This window comes from Nematolebias whitei, chromosome 10, assembly GCF_014905685.2.
Source record: "Nematolebias whitei isolate Nwh7 chromosome 10, NemWhi1, whole genome shotgun sequence".
Taxonomy (NCBI): domain Eukaryota; kingdom Metazoa; phylum Chordata; class Actinopteri; order Cyprinodontiformes; family Rivulidae; genus Nematolebias; species Nematolebias whitei.
The window spans coordinates 16,031,333-16,057,808 of NC_056507.1; the positions used below are offsets into that span (position 1 = coordinate 16,031,333).

A 26,476-nucleotide genomic window follows, 5' to 3' on the forward strand; every position below is an offset into this window, starting at 1 on the left:
TTTTTACTTTGTTTACCATTAGCATACACACACTTTATGAGTTCAATGACCTGATGGCCCAGGGAAAGAAACTTTTGAGTGTTTGTCCTGCTTTAATGCACCTGTACCTCCTGCCAGAGGGCAGGAGGTACAGGTGCATTAAAGCAGGTGCCTTAAAGCAGCACCTGTCATGGGTGCCTCACACCCATGACAGGTGCTGTCATGGGTGTGAGGGGTCGGCAATGATTGCCCTCGCTCTCCTGAAACAACGCATGCTGGCAATGTCTTCTAGCGAGGGCTTCTTTTTTTTTTACCAGTGTGGATGTGGTCCAGCAGTGGTCATCGGCTATATGTCCTTAGGAGTTTGAAGGACGACACCGGATGAATACAGTTCCGTTGATACTTGGGGTTGGATCCCTCTTGTGTTTTCTGAAGTCAATCACCATCTTCTTTTCATTCATTCAACGTTTATTTAGACAGGTAAATCCCATTGAGCCTCGAGGATTCATTTACAAGAGAGACCTGAAGATCTCCTTAGTTTTGCTGGTGTTGAGCAGCAGGTTGAATTTAGAGCACCAACCTGACATCTTGTTGATCTCGTCCCTGTATGCAGTCTCCCCTCCACTGATGAGGCCGATGACCGTGATGTCATCAGCAAATTTAATAATGGTATGTATACAGGGAGAACAGGAGTGGGCTCAGCACACAGCCCTGAGGGGAGCCTGTACTGAGGAGCAGGCAGAGCCAACCTTGAAATGCTTTAAATGTTGTAAAAGTGGTTCAGATGAAATAATAAATTAAAAATAATGGATTATATATGAAACATCATCAAGCATCCATTCAATCCAGGCATGAGGAAAACTGGATTGTTTCTTTGGAAGTATCTTATGACGGAACAAGCAGCTGCCTGACATGTCACAGGGCACAGCGAGTTCCCAATGCATGTACAATGTAGCACTATCCTCTTTCTTGTAACATTCAAAAGAAACACAAAGATAACTACCTATTATGTAATACACAAACAAAAACTACAGGTGCGTCAGACTTGACTTCAGCCTAAAGGGAACATGACAAATATCTAATTATTTTATGATTAGGCTCGCTTCCATCAGCTGATCCATTGAGGAAAAAAGTACAACTCCAGCATCTTATCTGAGATAGTTTTTGGATAATCTGTCCTAAAAAAAAAAAATCAACATACACAGAATTTTAACACATTTTACAGAATAAAAAATAAACTTTCTTTTAATTCAAAATAATTTATTCAAATCATCTGCAGTGACAATAGAAAAAGCATCAGTGGAGTCAAACCCTGGGGAAATTCACACCTACAGGGGTATCAGTCAGCAATTTGGAATAAAATTAAAGCTCATCACAACATAAGATCTCTTTTTAATTTGATATTAATAAAATAATAAACTTATAACGAAAAATACATTATTAAACAAGCATCTAAAGGGCCTAAATTTTACTATATATGCTTCATAAAGATTTTTTTTACTGCTTAATTAAAAAAATAACAACAGGGATTGCTCTGAATTTTTTCCCCAAGAACAAAACACAAAAACGACTTACTTGGATATCTGAAGTAGAAGTCATTCTCGATGTCACTTATATTTTTGGCTTTTCTGTGCTCTACCCAGTGTGCATCTGCTTCCTCGTTGTACCGAATAAAAACTCCAAACAGGATGATCATGGCTGTTTGCCACACCACACAAACTGCAGGGAGGCTGAGGCGGATGTTAGTGTTTTTTGTGCGGTCGCACATCTCCCTGAAGCTCTGACAGGCTCCCATCGTTTCAGCTTGATGGGAATCTTTGATCGCTTCTCGAGGGTGTCTGGGTCTCTGAAGAGCTCCGGTTTGTTCTGCTGAGCTGCCTTCTTCTGCTGAAGGAGACAAGACAGTGCAGAAAAGCCTCAGAACATCCTCAAGTTTAGGTTTAAGGGATTTTGGAGTGAAGACACTCCCACAGCAGCTCCTCCCTCCCTGCACAAGGAATGTCTTTTCAGGGACGTTGGTCTGGATGATATTGTCAATTTCAATGATGTGTTTTCATTATCAACATTAAAGTAGCATAAACAAATTCTAAGGGTATGTTGTCAGAGGAAACATGACTCATATCTAGATGAAAAACAGGTTGACATGATTTAAAAAAGGTTTCTTTTACGGTTGTCTTTCTCAGACTCATCTGTTGAATTTGATCAAAAGTAATAATTACAGTCCACTCCTCCCTTAATACAAGCACTGTTTGCATGTCAGTAAAAGTCAACAGGCATTTCTGTAAAACGTCAGAATATATTGATGGGTTTCTGCTCCTCCTGGATTCTTTTTCTTTCTTTACATCACAGGGTGGAGAGCTCCTCGTGCCCATTATAAACCTCTGCTCCTGTAAAGCATGAATTGGAATGTGTGTTCAGGTGTGCCAACCTCATTAAAGAGGAGCTCGACACAAATGATCCGTGGAATCACGATTCACAGCCGAAGCCTAAATAAGATTTTTATTTATTTTTTTATATATTTTTGCCACTGCTGTAAAATCACTTCAAATTATAAACCAACCCGTTCGAAACTTTGCTCTTCACTGAAGTGCTTAAAAACTATTTCAAATGTGAAATTTGTGTAGAGCAAATATAGTCAGATGAAAGCTGGAATCATTTTTTTATTAATAGCACTGCTGTGTGTCATGTAACGAATCCTGAACTAGGCTAAAATCATTCAGATAGATTCATTTGATTCATGCAGCTGAGTTTATGATCAAGGAAAAACTATTTGACAGCACGTCGAGACTGGACTATTGCAATGGTTTATCATCTGGATATCCAAATACTTCTTTAAAAGTCTTCAGTGAATCCAAACTGCTGAGTCTTAACTGGCTTTAGTAGGAGAGATCATATTTCTCCAGTTTTAGCTTCTCTCCAGTGGCTCCCTGTCAAATCCAGAATAAAATTTAAAATCTTACTTCTAACCTACAAAGCCCTCAACAACCTAGCTCCATTATATATTAGAGATCTTACTGTCCCATATTTTCCTAACAGAGCACTTCGCTCTCCAACTGCAGGCTTATTCGCAGTTCCTAAAGTTTTCAAAAGCAGAATGAGAGGAAGATCTTTCAGTTATCAGGCTCCTCTCTTGTGGAACCAACTTCCAGTTTGTGTCTGTAAGGCTGACACGTTGTCCAGTTTTAAGACTGGGCTTAAGACTTTCCTTCTTGATAAATCCTATAGTTAGGGTTGGCTTGTTATGCTGCTATAGGCTTAGACTACTGGAGGACAAATTGACCTAATTTCTTAAAATACATTTTTACAATTGAATAGTTTTCATTTGATATTGTTTCTATATTAACATGTGATTCTCAACCTGCCATTGTGTATCTGTTCCTCCTTCCTGGTCCTAACAAACACAGCAGATGAAGCAGATGGCCGCTTGTCCTGAGCCTGGTTCTGCTAAAAGTTTCTTCCTCATGAAAGAGTTTTTCCTTTCTACTGTCACCTTCGTGCTTGCTCAAGATGAGAGTTCTGCGATGGAGTTAAATTCAAAGCAGTCTGCTCCTTAGATAAATAATGTTAAATTATTATTTGTATATATGAATGTTTCTGTTCTGTGCCCTGAGATGACTTCTGTTGTGACTTGGGGCTATATAAATAAATTGAATTGAATAGAATCAAAGGTTTGAACACACCTGTCTTTGCATTTTGAATTATCATATGGTGTCTTAAATTTTAATTTACAAAAGGAAAACGAATCATAAAACTAAAACAGTTATTTTTAGGGGGGGGAACAATAGAAAGAACAAGCCTGACAGTCCAAAATGAACAAAATCTGACTTAAAGACACCACAATGTATTAAGATCCAAAAATAAAATAAAGTTGAACTAAATTTAAAAAGACGTCAGTGCAGTTACCAACCACAGATTCTAATTATAACATAATGAGCTTAAAAATAGAAAATTAAAAGCCTTTGTTACTTTATCTCCAAAAGGATAAAGGTAATCTGAATAAGAGAAGAATGCTGTACAAACTTCCCCACACCCATTTAGCCCTACATAAGTCTTTACATCGACTTTTTGATCTTCTGTCCATTTTTGTTTAACAGCAAGTTTTGAAGCTAAATTTAATTTCAAATTATAAATGTAATCAGCTAAACCAAGGACACTGTTCGACGTTGGGCAGCAGCCTCAGCGTTTACATTCAAACGTGTTTCACTCCCAATTAAAAAAAACAACAACTAAGCACTAATCAGTTTTCGCTTAATGATTTTAAAGGTCTCACCCAATGCAGCTGGTATTTTTAGGAATATTAACCATTTAAAAAAAATTAATCGGACCAGGTTGGGAGAGTCTGCATGTATCTGACCTACCCACGGTGCTCTAAAGTTCATTGGTATACCAGAAATAGTTCTAGGACATCCTATACTGCTTGTGTTTTTCCTTTTTTTTTTTTTTTTTTGTTGGAACATGGCGCTCACAGAGTCTGCAATGAAACATTTCAGCACATGCTGATCCCGCTGGTTCAGGCGTCCCCGTTTTCTCACGGTGCTGCATTTGTACCTCCAAGTTTACATTGCAAAGGGCCTTAATGTATGGACTGAAGTAGTGAGTCATTTCAGCAAGTCATGCTTTAAATATCATGCCAGGAAAATCAGCTACACGAGACCTGGATAAACACATCAGCTCGCAGACGGTCTGGCGTTTGTTTTGCTTGGGTTTTCATGTCACTGTGACAGCAAAAAAAACTGCCAGAAATGGACGGGATTTAGAGGAAAGGCTACGTTTATTAACGTCTTTTCTAAAAGGCAACTAATGGAAGAGCACAAGTGACAATGTTGTCCCGTTCTTTAAAGCGTATCAGGAGAAATATGAATGTAGGAAAGCTGAATGTATAGTTAATGCTCTCCCTGATGAAGACACTAATTAAAATGGATGAACAGATATTTGCTCAATGATCGTACTCAGCCTGCTGCTACCCTGGCGATGGTAGTCTGGCAGATGATGTGCTCTTCTGGGACGATTAATCCACGGTCACCAGACTTAATATAAGGACCAGATGAAAAATCTGCCTATGTATATTTTGGTACAAACAAGCATTGTAAGTGAGCTTTTCTTTGCTAAACTTTGAATTATTCTCAGTTTTTTCATCAGTAATCAAAAGCTGACGTGATTTTTAGCATTGCAAATTAAAAGAAAAACTTTTGGTCAAGCTCACATCTCTGTTGAGATTCTCAGTTTACACACATCCTTTCACATGTTTCTCATTGTCACAAAGGAAGAGACTAAACAGTGTCATAAGATTTCATTTAATGGAAAACCTCGCACCTCCATAAACATTTTTAAACGGTACACTGATCTCAGTGTTGACTGTAAATATAAACCAAAAATCAACTAACTCGCTCCTCACAAGTGATCCCTTGGAGAATTGCACCGACGGGTTCCATATGTTAATTGTCAATAAACACCATGGGTCTTCTTGAAAGTAGATATTTTGACTAAGCAGAAGTTTCTCATAAAGTTTGCAACACCAAAGGTGGCTCGGTTTAGACCCGTTTTACTTGTTTCTTGTACTACGTCTGTTTATATTGGGGAAAAAAACGTATATATTTTTGATTAGGAATTTTAACCAATAAAAAAAATATAGTGTACTCAGTTAGAATGTCTGTATTTCATCTATGAAAAGCAGAAAGTCAGACATTTGACCTTAAAAAAAACTAATGGCTACAACTCTCAACTCGGCTAACATTTGGTGTAGTAGATGAGAGGGCTCCCCAACACATATTCTAAGAGCTAACACATTTTCCAGGACCTTTGAATAAAGTTTTGCTATTAACTTTTTAGTGTCCGCTCTGTCTGTTGGCTAAGAACATCATAAACCACTGGATGGATTTTAAAGAAACGTAAGAAATAATCACTGGATGTACGTCTACAACTGATGTCCTTTTGGAGTTAGCCCAGTTCAAGTTGGCCTCCACAGCAACTGCCCTTAGAAAACACAAACATAACTATAATTCAACTAATTTCACAGATAAAGCTAAATCTGGTGTGTCCAGCCGAGACTCACTCACACAATCCTTGCTAATAACTTTAGCATAAACTGTCTGTTAGCAAAAGAGCTCATGAATAAATGGACAGGTTTTAATGAGACTTTAGGAAAACCCGTTAGACATGCACCTACAGCTCAATAACTTTTGGAGTCGCCTCAACAAGAGACGACAGCCACAGCTAACCCACATTAGCAACACAAAAATGGCTATAAATCAACATTTTACAGATTCTGAGCTAAGCCTGGATGTGTGGCTGAGAGTCATCCACAACATACACCCTGAGCTCGACATCTTGTAATATTGCATGAGCTGTGCACGTTTTCAAGCTTTAACCAAAACACCTATTTCTTGACCAACTGAAGGTTGGACTAAAACTCTGGTATGAACTGTGACTTTGACAAAAGTTTTACATCACATTTTTTAGTAAATTAAAACAAACAGTAATCAGGTTAATTTGAATAAATATATTTGTGACCTTTATTTCATAGTTCAGGAAGGCTGTGAAACATTCAGTACATGGAGGTGTAAACATTTCGCAACATTAAAAGCACTCGACAGGAGATTTGGTCACAAACTGCAGCTCAGTGTGAAGATCATGACGAACATAGTGGCAAGAAAAAGACTGGCTGAGCACGTTACAGTGACCTCCAAAAGTGTGTGTGAAGAGTTCATTAGGTCATGTACAGAATGTACTGCAATGCTTCTCATTTGTACAATAATACACTGGTTTAAATTTGGACACCCCAAAACATCTGAAACATACAGCTTTTTATTCAGTTTCTCTAAGCTTTCAAGCTTTTTAAACTCGCATGAAGACTTGACAATTGTTGTTACACCGGATGCCCTTCCTGACGCAACCACAGACCACTGAGTGGAGCAGAGAGCTGTCATCTAGGGCACCTAGGTAAAGGGCCTTGTTCAAGGGCCCAGAGCGGGGCAAATGTGGGTGGAGACAGTGTGGACTTTTCCACCCACATTTTGACATTATTGGTCCAGGTAGTAGAACCGGCGACTTTCCGATCACAGACGCTACCTTCTCTAACCTCTGCGTCACCACTCCCCTTATAATCACACACACACACACACAAAAAACTATTATGACTGAGAAATAAGCAAAATTGTCCAATCCAGTGGTTTGTCCCTTCAAGGATTCTGTAGTAACAAGAGAGTATTTATGCAAATAACTTGTTAGATATAAGCTCATAAAAAGTGCTTTAGTTTTACACTCGTGGTTATGACACTGTAGGGCTTTGATGTCAACACTTCAACAAAAACGTCACACACTGAAAGTTCAGAGCTTTAAACCGTCTCGGCTGTCAAACCTTGTCCCAGTAATTAGAGGTTTACAGCAAAGAGAGTCGATAAAGTTTTTTCACATAACGTTTGGCTCAGGTTTGCAATGCTTTCCAGATCTAGCAGTTGCTCTAAATGATGATTAAAAAAAGACTGAGGCTGGACAGTTGGAAAAGCAAATTTCAGCTGAACACAAAGTATCTGAGGCAGATTCATCAGACTCTCTTTGAGCAAGACATCAAAAGAAAACTTTTTTCGTCCTTGCAAAATTCAACATCATATAGCAAGTAAAAATAGCATATTCATACACGTACAGTATCCACATGCACAAGGAGTTCAACATCCAGCTCGCTCATCGTGTTTGTACAGATGGGTTTCATTCTTTGTCTTTTAAACCACAATGATATTTAGCTAAATATAATGTTTGTAATCATTGTGTATATCAAAGTACTTTGTGATTTCTTTGTAAACCAGAAAAAAAGCACATTTCAAAAAAGAAAATGCATTAAAATACAGCGTCAATTTAAACTGCATACTTTTCGTTGATAGTTTTTAACTGTTTCCATGGAAATCACAATAACTGATTTTTTTTTTTTTTTTTTACCAAGTCTTGTACACCGGAAATACTTTATGAAACTTTTTGCCACCAAAACGGGAGAGCACTGAACTAAAATTTAACTTCTAGTTCGGAAAGAAAAGAAATCCATGTACTGAATGTGTTCTTTTTAAAATTCCTTTCCGTGCATTATGATGCCAATAAATGATTTGAGAGCTGCCGCTCCAATGTGTCAAACTCATCATCGGGTAGAAGATAACTCTGTACTATCTTCACAACATCTTGTTCCGTGGCACACTCATACTCCTTTTTGCTTTTAAATGGTAAATGTCCTCCCAGCTCACAAAGAGCAACACACATGTCAGTTTCCTCTTTAGTACCAAAGCAGGCTTTTCTGGGCCAGATGGCAACCCGGACACCATTTCTTAAACTGCAATCCTTTGTGCCCTTTATGTGATCACATGGCGGACATCCTCTTGTAAAGAACAGATTGTGAGTAATGTTTTCACCCACAAGAAAGTCTGTGACTTGACAGATGCTTCTTGCTACATTCTCCACCTCCTCGGATTCTGCGTAAAACATAAATCCTGGCGGGAAATCCTGTATGCGATAAAATCTTTTTTCAGGTACCAAAGGCTTCACTGGGCTAGATTCTATCTTAAGCTTGTGGTCTAAGTAATACCCATGAAGGTGTAAATGATTGACAGATGCAAAGGCTCCAAGACTGTTGAACCCCGCACAAAAACTGGGGTCGGAGCTCAAGAGCACGGACTCAATACCGACCTGGACTGCGGTTCTTGTCAGGATCTGTGGGAAACAGCATGAAGGATCCGGTACAAAGAGACAATGTCCAAACTCCAACGGGCTCACATTGATCAGCACAACTGTCCTGCAGGTTTGAGGCACCTGTCCGTCAGACATCTCTAAGCCTGCATCTGTGGTTTTTATCATCTCAAATATAATTTCATCAGGATTGATTTTGTTAAAGTTAAACTGACTTGGAATGAACTCCTGCTTAATGTTTAGTATCTCCTGAGGTTTTCTTCTTTCTTTTCCTCGCTGAATATTTAGCTGAGCCACATAGCCACAAGAGCCTGGCAGGATGCGAGTTTCTACGTCACCCAGATGATAGCGGAAAAGCCCTCTGTCCATCCTGTCTGTCCAGCCATCTTGGATGACTGTGTCAAACCTCGTAGGCGGTGGCACCCTTTCCGGACAATTTTCACTCCTTCGTCTCACATCTGTGACAAAGTCCTGGCGGCTGTACGTAAACTGCAGCGTCATGGTTGGATCTGTTCAGGACCAGTACAAACATGGAAATGTGAGATCTGCTAAATCTTCAACAACATCGTCTTCAAATGATTCACTCAGTTGTACTCATAGATTGTGAAATACTGTACTCATCATTGAAAGAACAGTTGTAAAAATGGTTTTCATAAATGTTCAAACATCATTTGTCAAATGTTTATACTGCAAGTCAGCCACAGTAATTTTGATTAACAATAGAATTAAACTAGAAAACATTAAAACTTAATAAAAGCATAATTAATTGCAATTAAAACTTTTTTTAATAACTAAGAAACTACATTTTAAAATTTTGAATAACTGACTATTGGAGACGAGGTCAAATATATATATATATATATATATATATATATATGTATATAATTATATATATATATATATATATATATATATATATATATATAAACCGCTAACTCTGAAATCAGGATTGTAGTGTGTAACAAAAGTTAAGAACTACTAATTACATTGTTTTAATGAAAAATGTGTTAAAAAAACGTTGCATGTCTTCAGAAACCTCACCTTTTAATTAACCGTCGAGTTAAGGTCAACGTCTTCAAACTGAGAACATATTTATTGCATTAAAAACAGAGAACTCTCACTCCCGTTGATTCTGAATCCTTGAAGTCTTGTTGCTAACACCGGCTAGCTGCTTACGCTAACTTCCGCGTTGACGTCATGTTTACGGTGTGTTTCCGGTTTACTCTACCAAAACAAAAGCATAAACAATTGCTTAAAAGTAAAACGTGTTTCCAAAGCTATTTTGAAACGGTTTAGCGCTTGTTTCTACTTTTTTAGTGGGTTAAATGAACTTACAAACTTTTGCTCATTAGATTTAAGTTTCATTAAAAAAAAAGAAGAAATATTTTGTTTTCTATATTTTGAAACTGATGATTTAGTTTATATCAGGACAACTCTTGAAACTCACCCACCATTCAATAAGTGCAAAAGTTTATGTATTTATTTATTTATGATGTCATTTGGTAACTCAGTGCAATATTTACTTGCTGAGTAACGTTCACATTTTTCATAGCTGACTTGTATTCTAAACTGAGTTTGAAAGAATGACCAGCTGTCCAAAGTGACTCAGATTATTTTTAGTCTCTGCATAGTTTTGGAGCTAAAGCAGGCAGTGACTGGCAGAACTGCGAGTGTCTGCTGAGAGGTTTGGGGCTTTCTTCACACTCACAGTTCTGTCTGAGCAAGCTGAATTTAAGTTAACTTTTGCCTCCTACATTTCAGCCCAAATTGAAAAAGTTAAAAAATGGAAACGACTGAAAATGAAGTAAGTACAGCTGCTTTTTTGTTTGTTTTTATTTTTAAACAAAATTTATTAACAAGTTATGGCTGTGGGTAACATTATAAGAATTACTTTTCATTTAGATACTGTTGATAGCAATTCTGTCTGGAGTTTTTATTAAATCAGATGTTTTAAACCTAGATAATGTTAGGCAAAGCAAATGATTTTTCTTCCACTGCAACTCAGTTATTTTTAATTCTATCAAGTGTTTTTGTTACTAACACACACTGACCAGAAGATATCAGTAATTCAAGAGGTTACTTACAACAAAATTTATGCAGGTTAAGCTACATATTACAACAGAGTACAGTAATCAGTTTTCAGAAATTGGGGGGAAATCATGCTTTATGTCAGTGTTTAATTTGTCTTTTTTTAATCAAAACTTTTCTAACAGTTTGTTCTTTCACTGCTTGTAGATGAAAAATAAAGCTGAAGAAAAACCTCAGACTCCCAGATTAAATGGTATTGAGGATTCCAATGCAATGGTTTCACTGTCCTCCCAGGTTTTTGCCCAAGGTATTGTGTTATGTGCTTTTATCCTTTTATTATGGAGTCTAGATTGCATTATTCTAATTTTTCATTACAACATTTAAAACAACAAAAATCATCAAATTTAAGTGGACGAGTGCAACGATTTCATTAAACTAAAACAACAGTTTAAATAAACTGTTGTATTCTAAAGACCTTTGGACTTTACCATTTAGGTATGACATCTATTATGATCAGATAGGTTGAAATACACAAATCCAAACAGCATTTTAAAGCATTTTATCATGTTTAAAAAAAATAATAATTAACCTTCTTTATTACAAGTTTGACATTTGATCTATTATTGATGGGTAAAATAGTTAACTAAATTAATTTGAAAAAAGCTCATACAACAAGTTGAGACTAGAAACGCACTTCAAAAACACTTACTCCTAAAAAGGAAAAAAAAAAATCACAATTGGGGAGAGAGTTATATTAAACATTTTTCAATTAAAATATTTTGGCTAAGTTCCAAACTTATCTAATTCCACAGGTGTCAAATATTCCTCACGTGCATATTTGTGTATAAATATTATAATTTGCGCCATGACTGTAATTTCAGAAAATAACATTCCCAATTTGCAGCATAATGTAGTGTTTATTTTTTACTTGTCCATATTTTAACCAAAAAAAAAAAAAATGTTGTTCACTAAACTTATTTTTGTATAGGTTTACTCAACAAGTTAATGTTTGTGTTCAAGTAGATTTTTGTGTGTGCCAATGTTATGTAATAAATGCTACACTTTGATTATTGCTTCTCTATCCTTACTCTAGGTCAGTCAGCTTCTTCTGCAGAGAATCAAGAAAACAACCCACCGGTCCAAACTGCCTTCGTAACTGACAAAGAAAATGCTATTAGGCCAAGACTCCAGATAACTTTTAACACGTTCACTATCAAGAATGGTGCAGAACTGAAAGTAGAAATCCCTGTGACTGGACACCCTGAGCCAAAAATTGAATGGCAAAAAGATGGCCATGCAGTTAAGGAGACATCAAGGCTAGAGGTTTTGACTAAAGCATCACTGACTGTCCTACATATCAGACATGCTGCCAGGGAGCACTCTGGACAGTATTTTGTTACGGCCAGAAACAATGCTGGAAAAGACATGGGAGAAGTTGCTGTGGTTGTTCTTGAGAGGCCAGATCCACCTGCAGGGCCTGTGAGGGTCGATGAGATCAGTTCTGACTATGCTGTTATCTCTTGGGAGCCACCTGAATATACCGGGGGTTGTCAGCTAGATAATTACATAGTGGAGAAACGGGAAACTACAAGTACAGAGTGGCAGACTGTGTCAGCAACAACAGTAAGAACCACAATCAAAGTTACAAAACTGAAAACAGGAAATGAATACCAGTTCAGAGTGTTTGCTGAAAATAGGCACGGAAAAAGCACTGCAGTCACCTCTCCAGTTGTAATGGCACAGTATCCATTTAGTGTCCCTGCTGCTCCTGGCACTCCCTATGTTTCCATTGTGACTAAGTACAACATGGTGGTTGAGTGGGAGTCTCCATCCAGTGATGGAGGCAACCCCATCACTGGCTATCACATAGAACGTAAAGAGAAGAACAGCATTTTATGGACCAAGCTCAACAAATTTGTTATACCCGACAACCGTTTCAAAGCAAGTGGGTTGGAGGAAGGCATTGAGTATGAATTCAGAGTCCTTGCTGAAAATATTGCTGGACTGAGTCCATGTAGTAATACATCTGAATGCTATGTAGCAAGAGACCCCTGTGATGCGCCTGGAAAACCTGAAGCTGTTGTTGTGACCAGAGACAGCATCACCCTTCAGTGGGAAAAACCCAAGTACGATGGTGGAAGCACTATTACAGGATATTTGGTTGAAAAGAAGGAGCTGCCAGATGGCAGATGGATGAAGGCAAACTTCACTAATGTTATTGAGAATCTCTTCACAGTCACAGATCTGACAGGAGGTCAAAGTTATGAGTTCAGGGTAACTGCTAAGAACAGTGCTGGTGTTTGGAGTATGCCCTCAGAAAGCATCACCATTCTTGCTCAAGATGTTATTGAAGCACCCACTGCATCTTTTGACCCCCAGTTTAAGAGTACTACTGTTGTTCAAGCTGGGGAGGCATTTGTTATTGATGCAGACTACTTTGGAAAGCCTCTTCCTGAAGTTAGATGGTTGAAAGGTGGAAATGAAATTGACAAAGGTACACCAAGAATGGATATAAAAAACACCATCACTCATACAACTCTCACAGTCAGGGAATGCACACGTGTGGATGGAGGACGATATGTCTTGAGCCTCAGTAACATTGGTGGAATGACATCCATTCCAGTTAACGTTAAAGTCTTAGATAGACCTGGTCCGCCTGAAGCACCACTGAAGGTGAAAGCTGTGAGTGCAGAGAAGTGCAATCTTCACTGGAACCCCCCTCTAAATGACGGAGGTGCTACTGTCACCCACTACATCATTGAAAAAAGAGAGACTAGTCGAGTCACATGGACAGGGGTAGAACCGCATGTTGAAGCTGTAAGTTACAAAGTGGCAAAACTGGTACCTGGCAAAGAGTACATATTCAGAATTGCTGGCGTGAACAAATTTGGTGCTGGTGAATTCCTTGAATCTGAACCTTTTATTGCACAAAATCCTTTTACGGCACCTAGTGCACCCTCTACCCCTATAAGCAGTGCTGTGACTGGTGACTCTGTATTACTAACATGGGAAAGGCCTGAGAGTGATGGAGGCTCAGAGATTGATGGCTACATTCTGGAGAAATGTGACAAAGAGGGTGTGCGGTGGACCAAATGCAACAAGAGAAGGCTAAATGATTTGCGTTTTCGATGTACAGGACTTACTGAAGGCCATTACTATCAGTTTAGAGTTCTTGCTGAAAATGCTGCTGGTGTGGGTGCACCAAGTGAACCAAGCGAGTATATTAAAGTATGTGATGCTATTTACCCTCCTGGTCCACCTAACAACCCAAAAGTGACAGATTATTCCAGAAGCACTGTGTCTCTGTTTTGGTCAAAACCCATATATGATGGTGGAGCAACCATCAGTGGGTTTGTTGTTGAAATGAAAGAAGTAGCAGAGGATGAATGGATTACATGCACACCAAGCACAGGTATACAGGACACAAGCTACATGGTGAAAAGACTCAGAGAAAATTCAGAATACAATTTTCGCATACGTGCTATGAATTCTGCTGGTATTGGAGAGCATGTGGATCTTCCTGGGTCTGTGGTTGCAGCTGAGAAATTAGAAGCACCAGAGATAGAAATGGACAGTGCTTTGAGAAAAACGGTCAATGTCAGAGCCTGTTCCACCTTACGTCTTTATGTTACCATCAGAGGTAGACCAGAGCCTGAAATTAAGTGGTCAAAGGCAGGTGGCCCTCTGAGTGAGCGTACTCAAATTGAGATAACAAACTCCTACACTGTTCTACTGTTAGAGAATGTCAACAGAAATGACAGTGGAAAGTATGCATTGACTGCTGAGAACTGCAGTGGCACTAAATCAGCATTCATCAATGTCAGAGTTTTGGACTCTCCCAGTGCACCAATAAATTTAGAAGTAAAAGATATAAAGAGAGACTCTGTGTCCATCTCGTGGGAGCCTCCCCTTATTGATGGAGGAGCAAAGATTTCTCACTACATTGTAGAGAAACGTGAGGAGGCAAGAAAGGCTTTCACAAGTGTCTGCGGCAACTGTGTAAGGAATTTCTGTAAAATTGACAATCTACAGGAAGGATCCTTCTATTTCTTCCGTGTCCTGGCAGTAAACGATTTTGGAACTGGACTGCCAGCAGAAACTCCCGAGGCAGTTAAAGTGTCTGAGGCTCCACTGCCTCCTGGAAAAATCACTCTCAGCAACGTCACTTGTAATAGTGCAAGACTGTCTTGGGAAAAGCCTGATCATGATGGAGGGAGTAAAATCACATGTTACATTGTAGAAATGCAAGCAGAGGGGGAAGATACATGGATAAAATATTCTGAGAGTAAAGCACAAGAAGTAGCTGTAAATGGGCTGACAGAAGGAAAAGAGTATTTCTTTAGAGTGAGTGCTGTTAATGAAAAGGGAAGGAGTGAACCGAAATCTCTTTTGACACCTGTTATGGTAAAAGATACTAGTGCTGAACCCGTTATTAATCTGCTGACTAACACATTTAGTGTAAAGGCAGGAAATGATCTTAAGATTGATGTTCCATTCATGGGTGTGCCACCACCAATAGTAGTATGGAAAAAAGAGGGAAATACACTGAAAGAGACAAGTAGGGTAAATGTACACACATCTGACTCAACATCTCAGATTGTTATCAAAGATTCAACCAGGATTGATGCTGGTGTGTATGAAGTGATCTTGACTAATTCAGTTGGAATCACATCAGTTGAAATCTTTGTGAATGTTTTTGAAAGACCTGGACCACCAAGTGACCTCAGTGTGGATGATGTGAGTGCTGACTTTGTGTCTCTGTCATGGCAGCCCCCAATTTACACTGGTGGGTGTGAGATAACCAACTACATTGTTGAGAAAAGAGACACAAGCAGCTCAATATGGCAGAATGTGTCAGCAACAGTGGCAAGATCATCAATCAAAATTTCCCGACTAACACAAAGCACTGAATATCAATTTCGTGTTGCTGCAGAAAATCGTTATGGAAAAAGCCAGTTCATTGAAACAGAAACTATTGTTGCCCAGTATCCTTTCAAACCACCTGGTCCACCAACCAGCCTCCATGTTCTGCAGGCCTCAAAATCTGTAATGATCATTGCTTGGAGCAAACCAGACAATGACGGTGGCAGCCCTATTACTGGTTATCACGTTGAAAGCAAAGATCAAAGCAGTATTTTATGGACAAAACTAAACCGAAGCCCAGTGACAGAGACCCAATTCAAAGTGACAAGTGTTGAAGAAGGTCTTGTTTATGAGTTCAGGGTTTGTGCTGAAAATATGGCTGGTGTTGGACCTTGCAGTCAGACGTCTGAACCTGTAGCAGCAAGAGACCCGTGCGAGCCTCCCTACAATCTCACAGTCACCAATGTAACAAATACTTCAGTTTCACTCTCATGGGACAAACCAAAATACGATGGAGGGGCTAAAATAACTGGCTACATTGTTGAACGTAAAGAACTGCCAGATAGTTGCTGGCTTAAGTGCAACTTCACAAATTTACTGGACACATGTCTGGAAGTGACCGAGCTCGCGGAGGGTGAACAATATGATTTTCGTGTCATTGCAAAGAATGCAGCTGATCTCGTCAGTGCACCATCTGAAACCACTGGACCTATTACAGTGCAGCATGATGTGGAGCCACCCAAAATTATCTTGGATGACCAATTTCGACAGGTGGTGGTAGTGAAAGCTGGAGAGCTCCTAAGAATAGATGCTGACATCTCTGGCCGCCCTAATCCAACAGTGTTTTGGTTGAAAAATGGAAGAAATATTGGTACCAAAGGAAGAATTGAGATAACAGTGACAAAGACCCATGCGTCTCTCCTTATCAGAGAGTGTGTCAGGAAAGATTCTGGGCAATATACTCTGACCTTGCATAACACCGCTGGTACCACATCTAAAGTTGTCACCTGCAAAGTGCTGGATAGGCCAGGCCCCCCTGCTGGCCCTCTGGAAGTGTCTGGACTGTCAGCAGAAAAATGCACCTTGTCTTGGGGACCCCCTCATGAGACTGGTGGTGCAGAGATTTTGCATTACATTGTTGAAAAGTGTGAAACTAGTCGTGTTTCCTGGATTCTTTTGTATGGTGACATGATAGCAACATCTTGTAAGGTAACCAAGCTCCTCAAAGGAAATGAGTACCTGTTTAGGGTGAGGGCGGTCAACCAATATGGGGAGGGTGAGATTTTGGAGAGTGTGCCAATAAAAGCCATGGATCCCTTCACTATCTCATCCGCTCCAACAGATGTTGAGGTCACAAGTGCAACCAGGGACACCATGACTGTCTGCTGGAAGAGGCCTCTCTCTGATGGTGGTAGTTGTATTAGTGGTTACATTATAGAGAAAAGGGAAAAGCATGGCGTCCGCTGGGTCAGGGTCAATAAAAAAGCAGTCTATGACCTACGGGTTAAGGCCTCTGGCCTACATGAAGGATGTGAGTATGAATTTAGAGTGTTTGCTGAAAATACTGCTGGTCTAAGTGAGCCTAGTTTACCATGCCCTCTTACTCTGGCAGAAGATCCAAAATTTCTCCCCTCTCCTCCAGCAAAGCCCATCATAGTTGATTCATCCAGGTCAGCCATCAGTCTAACATGGAACAAGCCGTTGTTTGATGGGGGAGCATCAATTACTGGATACAGAGTTGAATTTAGAAAATCAGCAGAGGAAGACTGGGCTGTTGGTGTTCACAACACAGATAAGACTGAATTTACAGTAACTGGACTCACAGCTGGAGAAGAATATGTTTTTACAGTTAGAGCTATTAATAAGATTGGTGTCAGTGAACCCAGCCCTGAAACAGATCCTGAAGTAGCCATCGACAGAGAGGAGGAACCCAGATTTAATATTAGCCCTGAGATGAGGAAGACCCTGCTTGTTAAAGATGGCAGCTCCTTTACTTTGACTGTGCCTTTCACAGGTAAACCTACTCCTAGTGTGTCATGGGACAAAGCAGATGTAGATCTTAGGGTAAAAGGAATCATTAACACCAGCAGTTCTGCCACATCTATCACAGTGCAACAGGCAACACGTGATGATTCTGGCAAATACACAGTGAAACTCCAAAATATTTCTGGATCTGCAACTTTGACCTTGAATGTGAGGGTTTTGGATTCACCTGGTCCTCCTACCCAAATAACAGTCAAAGATGTGACTAAGAACTCTGCTACTGTTACTTGGGACATCCCTGAGAATGAGGGAGGAGCCCCTGTGAAGAACTACCTTGTAGACATGAAAGAAATTAGTAGGAAGGGGTGGACAAGACTCACGGACAAATGTCGCCGACTGTCCTACAAGGTGTCTGACCTGGATGAGGGAGGAATCTACTTCTTCAGAGTCACTGGGGAAAATGAGTATGGCACTGGGGTTCCAGCTGAGACCAAAGAAGGAACAAAAATGACAGGTACAACCTCAATAATAGTTACATTTAACCTCCCCTGTACAGTATTTGTAATTTTACTCTTGCTGTTATTGTTCTGTTTCAGATACAACAGACTGGGACACAAACCAAGGAGCTTAGACTTTATTTTCCCTGTCACTTGATCATATGACAAGATGAACCTTTTTCAAACCTTCTGTACATTCACTTTTCTTTTCTTTTCTTTTATTTTCTTTGTTTAGTTATACACATATTTAGTTCAACTGAGCACATTTTAGTGATTTAGAAAACAATCTATTTTTCCCCATTCATTCAACTTATATATTATTAAATTTATAACTTGCTGTAGAACTAAAACCTCATTTAAGTTTTTTAAATATTTTAACTGCTTCTTTTAGAAAGCATAAGGAATGATTTTTTTTCATAGAAAAATGTGTATTTTTTGCTGTCGTTTTCTTTATTGTGCAATAAAACTTTAAGACAATTTTGCGATTTTTAAGTTTTACTTAGTAGAATATACAATCAGATCATTACTAAAGCACTAAAGAAAATTACCATATTAAAGTAAAAGTATCAATATAACAATGTATATTACATATAAAGCAACATTTAGGATTCGTAACTTTGAATTTTGACAAATAAGTTTACATTTCTTGATAGGTCATTTTCAATTCAAGCATTTTTACACACCTACCATATAGCGCTATTGTGCTATTTTTTTTAATAAAGGGAAAATACTTATATATTTTGACTTTCATTATATGCTGCATCATTTCAGCATTTATAGATATAAAATCACATGACGACTTAAGAACAAAAATCATTGTTTGCCTCCAATAACTGGTGAAACATTAATTCATTCAACCTTTACAGGTTAGTTTCATTGAGACATGAGGACTCATTTACAAGAGACCTGTTTAAGACAGACAACATAAAGTACAAACAACAATAGACTACAGTAAAAATGCAATTAAAATAATTGCATTTATTGCAATTTATAATACAGTATTTATAAATGCAACTCTAATATTATTTTTATATAATATTTATAATTGCAAGTCTTGAGACCTTATTCCTGGGGGAAATGGAAAAAGATAAAGTTTAGATACAGCTACGTCACTATGGAACCCGTTTTGCAGACACGCCCAGAAAAAAACGGGAACGCGCATCGTTACCGCGCATGCACACAAACCCGGAAGTAAGCAAAAATAAAACCTGTAGCTTCGTCGCAGTTCACCGAGTATTGTCTGTTTATCAAAAACAAGGGAATATTCGAGTTGAAGAGCTTAAAATGGGAACTACATCAAGTCACCTTGGCAAGGATGCGTTGTCAGAATACCAAGTAAGTATTTATTGTCAGTATTGGCTGCTTTTTCACGGTACTAACAGCTAAATAACGTAAAATCGAGATTAACGGCAACAGCTAAATCAAATAAGTTTTAGGACAAAATATAACAGTGGTCCTAATTTAACAAGTACGGGGGTGTTTATTACCGTCTGCTTTCTCTATGCTCTTAAATTTCAAGCTTATGGTAATGTCAAAATTCAAAACCGGAAAATTGGTCTATTTTCATTAGTATTTTTTTTTTACAACTACCTTTAGGAGCTGACCTTTTTGACGAAACAAGAAATTCTTCTGTAAGTAATGAGTTTTTGTACAAGTTAAATTAATCTATGTAACCTGACTTTGCATGTTTAATTGTGGCTTTGCTGCTCTTTTCAGCGCTCATAATAGATTCACAGAACTGCTGCCTAAAGAAGATAAGGGCATTCCAGATGTAAGAGTACCCATGGAGAGGATGTTAAGTCTGCCTGAGCTGAAGGTGGGGTGGTGTGTGCTTTTCTTACTTCTTGTTCAGATAGTGTACAATGCAGTGTACTCTGGCTTGCAGGAAGTGGTTGAAGTATTAATAAAATGGACCTTGTTCTTGTTCTAGGCCAACCCTTTCAAGGAAAGAATCTGCAAGGTATTCTCGACATCTGAACACAAAGATGGAAGCCTCACCTTTGAAGATTTCCTGGATCTTTTAAGCGCCTTCAGTGATTCCGCCACTATGGAAATCAAATCCCACTATGCATTTCGTATATTTGGTAAATATGTTGATAAAACTTGAGCTAGTTCAGTTCGCAATCTTGTGTAACCATTAACTTCGTATGTTTAGACTTTAATGATGATGGAACCCTTGGTCACAACGATCTGGAGAAATTGGTTGACTGCTTGACTGGTGAGAAGGACGACACGAGACTAACTAGGGATGAAATGAAGCAGCTCATAAACAACGTGAGTTAAATGTGGATTATTCTCTTAAGGTGCTAGGATGTATAAAAAAAAAAAGAATGTGGTTGTAAAGCTTACTTTTTCTTTTATGCCATTTAGATCCTTGAAGAATCAGATATTGACAAGGATGGGACGGTGAACCTCTCTGAGTTTCAGCATGTCATTTCAAGATCTCCAGATTTTGTCAGGTAGTTAACAACTCTATAACAGATGTGAATATTTCACACACACTAGTGTTTTTCTAACCGACAGCCTCAATTTAAATTTCCACAGTTCTTTCAAGATTGTGCTGTGAAGACTCCTACACGCCGTGGAAATGCTCAGCTTTTTACTCTCCTAATTATGATACATGCCTTAAATTCTATTAATCTATACATTTTACTGTCTTTATATTTTTTATTAATTGGATGTGAAATTTCTATATATTTAACATATGTAAAATAAAAGTTTAAAAACATTTCCTTACAAAAGTAATTTATTTAACCATATCAATAAATAATTTATTACATACATCACAAGGAAGAAAAGTATTTCTTAGGACGATTTCTACCTCCTGATATGTTGTCAAGCTCATTTAGGAGATCTGTTTTTGAGTTCAGGTTCTTCCTTTTGGACAGCAGCAGTAAAAGTGTTCCACGGCCCGCACACCACGTCAACCACGAGCAGATTCTCGGCGCTGAAGAACTCCACACACTGAGGCTCGTCTAAACTGTTCAGTGTACGGTGCCCAAGTTGGCCGTATTCACCTGGAGCAAAAAAAAAAAAAAAAAGAGGAAAGAGACTTGGAATAGCTCAACCTACTCATACAATTAATTTAGTTTGACTGGTTAGCCTATAGTAAGCATTTAATTCAGATTCAGCTTTTATTTATTTTTATTTTTTTTTACAACAAACTTACCCCATCCCCAAGTGTACAGACGACCCGTGGCTGAAATGTGAAAACGTATGAATGACATTTACTAGTCCCCCTTCCAAAAAAGACAATTATTGTCATTTTTAATTTGTATGAGACTTCTTACTTGTCACTGCAGCTGTGTGCCGGGAGCCACAGCTCACTGTCCTGATTTCACACGATGGATTGACGTCCAGCAGAGCAGGGAAACCTTGAATTGAGATGAACACTTCATCAGATTTCTCTCCCTCGTGTTGCTCCTCTCCAGATGTGCTGACATCGTGGCACAGTTCTGTTCAGTGCAATTAAGAACATAAAGACTTAAAATGTTACTTTCAAATAGTTTCAAGAGATGATTTTAGTAGCAAGAAAAAAAAAAAACTTGTGCCATTAGTTTAATTAAGGAGATAAGCTAATGGTTACACACGATTAAGACCATTTTGAGTGGTAAATAATTTTTTTTCCTTTAACCAAACCTTAATTTTATGAAAACGTTAAGTTTACAGACCCATATGAAAAATATATGATCAAAATAAAAGTGATTTCTATATTTAGTTTAAATATTATGACATTGAAGACAACATAAACCTAAGTTTGTTTTAACGGGTTTATTTCTCTTTGATTAAAATATAGTATTTGTTAATGCCATTGCCTTTTGCATACTGGACACACATTTCTCAACAATGAAGAAAAATGTTTAAAATTTGAATCTTTGAGCAACATTTTCATACAAAAAAAATTGAAGCATTAAAACATTGTTTAGACTATTTTAGTCTTTAAAAACTCATTTGCTGAACACTGAAAAAAAATTTGAATAATTATTGCGCAAGGAATACTGAATTATTTCAACACTTGATCCTAATTTCTTTCTAATGTTTTGAAAAGTTCTGGAGAATTTAAATGCTTTAATAAAGTTATATTAATAATTGAATGTTGAGATAAGACATACAAATATTAGATTAATACTTTGCAATAAAATGGAATGAAAGTAATAGAAAAGACACTGTATTTAACATTTGCCTTTTCCAAAATGTCCTAAAGTTTGAGTTTTCTACCCAAACTTCACATTTATTTATGCCAAACCTGCTTGGTGGGCACTTTTCTGTTGTGAGGTTTTCCTCAAACCTCGTGATGGCAGTCCAAGCTGGCCGCTCTCGTTCCAGCCCCACACGTACAGATCACCTCCATCTGAGAAGAAAAGTTACCGCATGTCATTTCTTCCCCACTTCTCATTCGTTTAACGCAACACTTTCAATCAACACTTGCCACTAATGCAGACAGAGTGCCAGCCTCCTGCAGCCACTGAGCTCATAGGCACCCCCCACAGGGCCTCCACTGCCCTGGGCTCTTCTTCTGAAGTAAGTCCTCCATGTCCCAACTGACCGTGGCTGTCACGTGAGCACAAGTTCATACAAATCAACACGGTAAATGGTTAATAGACTGTACTTGTACAGTGCCTACAATCTGCACCCTTATTTACCCATTCATACAGCACTCGACTATACCTCTACAAAGACTTATAATTTTGGATCACATTCATACACCAATGGGACACACATTGGAGGCAATGAGGGGTTCAGTGTCTTGTCCAGGGACACTTCAGCATGTGACTGCTAGTGGAATCGAACCTCCAGCTCTCCCATTGGAGGACGACTGCTCTAACCACTCAGCCACAGCCGCCCTGTTAAGCTCAGGTGTGTATTACCGTATTTTTCGGCCTATAAGTTTTTTTTTTCTTCATTATTTACATGCCCTGCGACTAGGCCAAAGCAACATATTTATGGATTTTTTTCTCATAGTTATAAACCAATTTTCGGCTGAGATATGACCGTTTCCATTCATTCTGACAAAAAAAAAATCGAACAGTACCACTTTCAGCCACTAGATGGCAGCAGAGTAGTAGTACCAGTGAGGCATGCCGTTATATCATGTAATAGGTAAACATGGCTAAAATGACAAATTCAAAAAAGTTCAAGACAAAAACAATAGGACTTTATTTATTATACTTTATTGTTTTTTTTTTTCTTGAACTTTTTTTGAATTTACCATGTCCTGGATGACTGAGAATCTTCACCATCTTTTAATGACACAATCGGCTTTTCCACCTTCGTTCTTCTCGCTGCTTGGAGCAACCATCAAACCAGCTGCACCGCCCTGGCGAAATGCAGCTAATTTGGCCATTAAAGTGTATTTATTAAGTAAAAGTTCAAACGAGACACACCTTTGCTATAATTTCGAGTAAACAAATAATTGTTTTAGGTGCTTTTCTTGTTAAATTTTGAAAGAAACGAGCAGCGTTCCTCCTTCTTGATTTCCTCCCTCTGCGTGCTCCTGGAGCATCAAGGCAGCAGATACTTTTGAAATACAGCTGATTTGACCATTAAAGTCCTTTTATTAAGCAAACGTTAGACTGAGGCACACCTTTACTATAAAGCCGAGCAAACAAACAATTGTTTTTACGTGTTTATCTTGTTAAATTTCAAAGAAATGAACAGCAGCTCGTCCCTCTGCGTGTGCTTGATTACGCAAATCGGGTTTTGAAATGCAGCTGATTTGACTGTCAAAGTGCATTTATTCAGCAAAAGGTACACTGAGACACACCTTTACTATAATTTCAAGCAAACATAATTGGTAAAGTGTTAATCTTGTTAAAGTCCTCCCATGCACGCTCCCGCAGCCGCCATTTGGCAGCCAATCAATTTTTGGCACAACACCAGCCCACATTTCCGGGTTGTCAGCGGTGACGTAACGCGACGCGTCAGCGGTGACGCATAATAGACGCGACGTATACGGCGACGCGACATATTTATGGATTTTTCCACTTTTTGAGACAAATTTGAACTGATGCGACGTATACGGCAGAAAATACGGTATACGTCAGCGTTTGATCTACCTGCCCAGTCCCCAGCTGTGGACGGCTCCTGTGGCAGTCAGGAGGATAGCATGGTCCCCCCCAAGCGCCAGACTCTTGGCTTGCAGGTGAGGAGACAAGGAGCGGAAGATGGGAGGTTTCGATGCTATGTAACCACCAGGCACCAATGGCAAATTTACATCTGTATAAAAGAAAGAAAGGAAACATAATATAATTGTGTTTTTTATCAGCTGCACAAGATGTTAGAAATACTCAAAATACCAGAGCTCTGGGTGTTTATCTCCATGCTCCATGATGGAGTGGTGTCGTTCTTCTGCAGCTCCCAGCATTCAATTCTTTGTGGGAAGGCAAGGGTGAGATGCCATTCACTGATGATTGCATCTGCACAGCCGCACGTGCTTACTGCGACAGAGCAGGGTGCCCCATGACCTGCCACACACACACAGCTGTCTGCTGAAGAACGAGAGAGGAAAAGATTTACTAAGTTTAATTTCAAACATGTCATTTAACCTTACAAAGGAGCCGATGCCCGCGCAGCAGACTTACTATCCAAATGCAAAGATGCTCTGCGACTCCAACTCGCGCTGATTTTACTCGTCTTCAAGCAGCAGCAGCCTCTTCCGGCCACATTTAGCTCTGTGGGAAAACTTAGCTTGACTTCCCTGACAGCGTCGCCAATTTCTTTTTTAGTCACTTTCTCCTGGACACATATTTGTCCAAAGGCGTTGAAGCCAAACCCAAACCAGCGCATTTACTTACTAAAAACTCTACAGAGTAAACAACAACAACGAAAATGCCCGCAAAACTTAACTAGTAACGCTCGAATGAACTGCGCATGCGCGTTTTGTATTTAGCGAAGCAAGTTCGGTTGCACTGAAACCAGAAACGAGATGACAGGAGCGGATCTAGAGATTTTGTCCTGGGGTGGCAATGGTGGTTCCAATTAAATTCAGTTCAGTTTATTTATATAGCGCCAAGTCACAACAGAAGTCATCTCAGGGCACTGAACAGAAACATTCATATTTAAAAATATCAAGTTCACTCTGTGTGTCTGAAGAGCAGACTGCTTTGAGTTAAACTCCATTGCAGAACTTCCAGCAGGCATGGATGAAAAAATTTACTTTTAGTCTTAATTTCATGCATTCAGGTGATTCATTTGTGAAAATGAATTACACAATTTATATAAAAACAATATTTAACCAAGTGCTGTTCGTTCGATTACGATTATGTTCATGTTTGTGCTGATGTTTGACATAATATTTATTAGTGCTTAGTGTATATTTAGTTGATGTTTTTCTTAGTTCATATCTTAGATCTTATTACTGTTTTTCTTATACATTTTATTGTTGGATGTAACTGGGACCTTGTGTACATAATTTCGCTCCACCACATGTGGTGCGAATGACAATAAAGAATCCCTGACTCTCTGACTCTGAATTAGTTGTTTTTCCTTAAACACGTATACAGAAATTCTCAAAGTCATCCTTCACTTGCTATTAAATTGCCATTTTTGAGTGGGGGAAAATTGTGTTGTTTCAGCTTTAAGATGTGTGAAGTAGAATATTTAGTTTTTGTTCCCCTCATATCTCAAAGAAATGCAAGACTGATGTAAGGATATGAATGCCCGTATAAACTCCGGAGGATATGTGGCTCAGTGACCCGACAGCATAGCCCAAGTTGAACTACAAAGATGTAAATGGTAAATGGACTGTACTTGTATACTTTCTATCTGAAACACAAAGCACTTTACAACACAACCTGTGCCCTCATTTACCAATTCATACAGGCCCCTATATCTCTACAAAGCTAATTTGAATCTGTAGAGACTAATCAGTGCTTTAGATCACATTCATACACTGATGGGACACACATCAGAGGCAATGAGGGGTTCAGTGTCTTGCCCAGGGACACTTCAATATGTGACTGCTGGTTAACCACTCAGCCACAGCTGCCTCATGCACACACACCTATCCCATAAAGAATACACATAAGACTTATTTTCTAATAACTTACAATCATAAAGCTTTTCAATTTATGTTAATAAATATATTCTGAATCCTGCTGTGTATGATGGGATAATCAACAAAACAATGAAGACTGTTAATTCACACTAATTTGATCGGTAGCTCCGTCTATGCCACAGCAATTATTAAACAAACTGAGGTAAACATAAGATAGCATATCAAATATTTATAACAAATATAAAAAAGGCTTTTAAAAATAAATTAACTGATTAAAAAAAAAATCCAATTACAGTATAAAAAAATGCTTTATCTACCCACCCCAAACAGAATATAGTTCTAAGAATTTGGTTAAGTATATTTCAGGTTTAGATTTTCTTGGGATAATAGTGAACTATAGATTTTTATTAACACACATATATATATATATATATATATATATATATATATATATATATATATA

General features: G+C 38.5%; 5 protein-coding genes across 6 annotated transcripts in view; 2 read left to right on the plus strand and 3 right to left on the minus strand.

Annotated features, from left to right (window-relative positions):
• Nucleotides 1-1,901, minus strand: part of rhcgb (Rh family, C glycoprotein b) — a 10,091-nt gene extending 8,190 nt beyond the window's left edge. Inside the window, exon 1 of the mRNA XM_037683399.1 lies at nt 1,555-1,901. Coding sequence (XP_037539327.1) covers nt 1,555-1,774 — 220 coding nt within the window. The 5' untranslated portion in view covers nt 1,775-1,901. The remainder of the gene's footprint in view (nt 1-1,554) is intronic.
• Nucleotides 1,902-7,556: 5,655 nt separating this feature from the next.
• On the minus strand, nt 7,557-9,796 carry gdpgp1 (GDP-D-glucose phosphorylase 1). The gene is made up of 2 exons (XM_037683400.1): nt 9,688-9,796; nt 7,557-9,155 (listed from the first exon to the last, which is right to left on the minus strand). The coding sequence occupies exon 2, from the start codon at nt 9,145-9,147 to the stop codon at nt 8,053-8,055; it is 1,095 nt and encodes a 364-aa protein (XP_037539328.1). The 5' UTR covers nt 9,148-9,155; nt 9,688-9,796; the 3' UTR covers nt 7,557-8,052.
• A 513-nt stretch (nt 9,797-10,309) lies between these two features.
• On the plus strand, nt 10,310-17,194 carry LOC119415999 (titin). Its single transcript, XM_037683169.1, has 4 exons — nt 10,310-10,450; nt 10,882-10,981; nt 11,768-17,004; nt 17,150-17,194. The coding sequence occupies exons 1-4, from the start codon at nt 10,430-10,432 to the stop codon at nt 17,192-17,194; spliced, it is 5,403 nt and encodes a 1,800-aa protein (XP_037539097.1). The 5' UTR covers nt 10,310-10,429.
• Nucleotides 17,195-19,203: 2,009 nt separating this feature from the next.
• Nucleotides 19,204-20,642, plus strand: LOC119415565 (calcium and integrin-binding protein 1). The gene is made up of 7 exons (XM_037682712.1): nt 19,204-19,352; nt 19,614-19,648; nt 19,734-19,833; nt 19,948-20,101; nt 20,173-20,291; nt 20,388-20,476; nt 20,562-20,642. The coding sequence occupies exons 1-7, from the start codon at nt 19,302-19,304 to the stop codon at nt 20,581-20,583; spliced, it is 570 nt and encodes a 189-aa protein (XP_037538640.1). The 5' UTR covers nt 19,204-19,301; the 3' UTR covers nt 20,584-20,642.
• A 189-nt stretch (nt 20,643-20,831) lies between these two features.
• Nucleotides 20,832-24,868, minus strand: rccd1 (RCC1 domain containing 1). Of its 2 annotated transcripts, none has more exons than XM_037682714.1 (8): nt 24,599-24,868; nt 24,314-24,502; nt 24,074-24,233; nt 22,447-22,568; nt 22,264-22,368; nt 21,308-21,472; nt 21,187-21,216; nt 20,832-21,034 (listed from the first exon to the last, which is right to left on the minus strand). In XM_037682714.1, the coding sequence occupies exons 1-8, from the start codon at nt 24,801-24,803 to the stop codon at nt 20,859-20,861; spliced, it is 1,152 nt and encodes a 383-aa protein (XP_037538642.1). In that variant the 5' UTR covers nt 24,804-24,868; the 3' UTR covers nt 20,832-20,858. The 2 variants fall into 2 exon arrangements, with proteins under 2 accessions (XP_037538642.1, XP_037538641.1); XM_037682713.1 differs by having other exon boundaries at nt 24,314-24,505.
• Between the last annotated feature and the right edge of the window lie 1,608 nt (nt 24,869-26,476).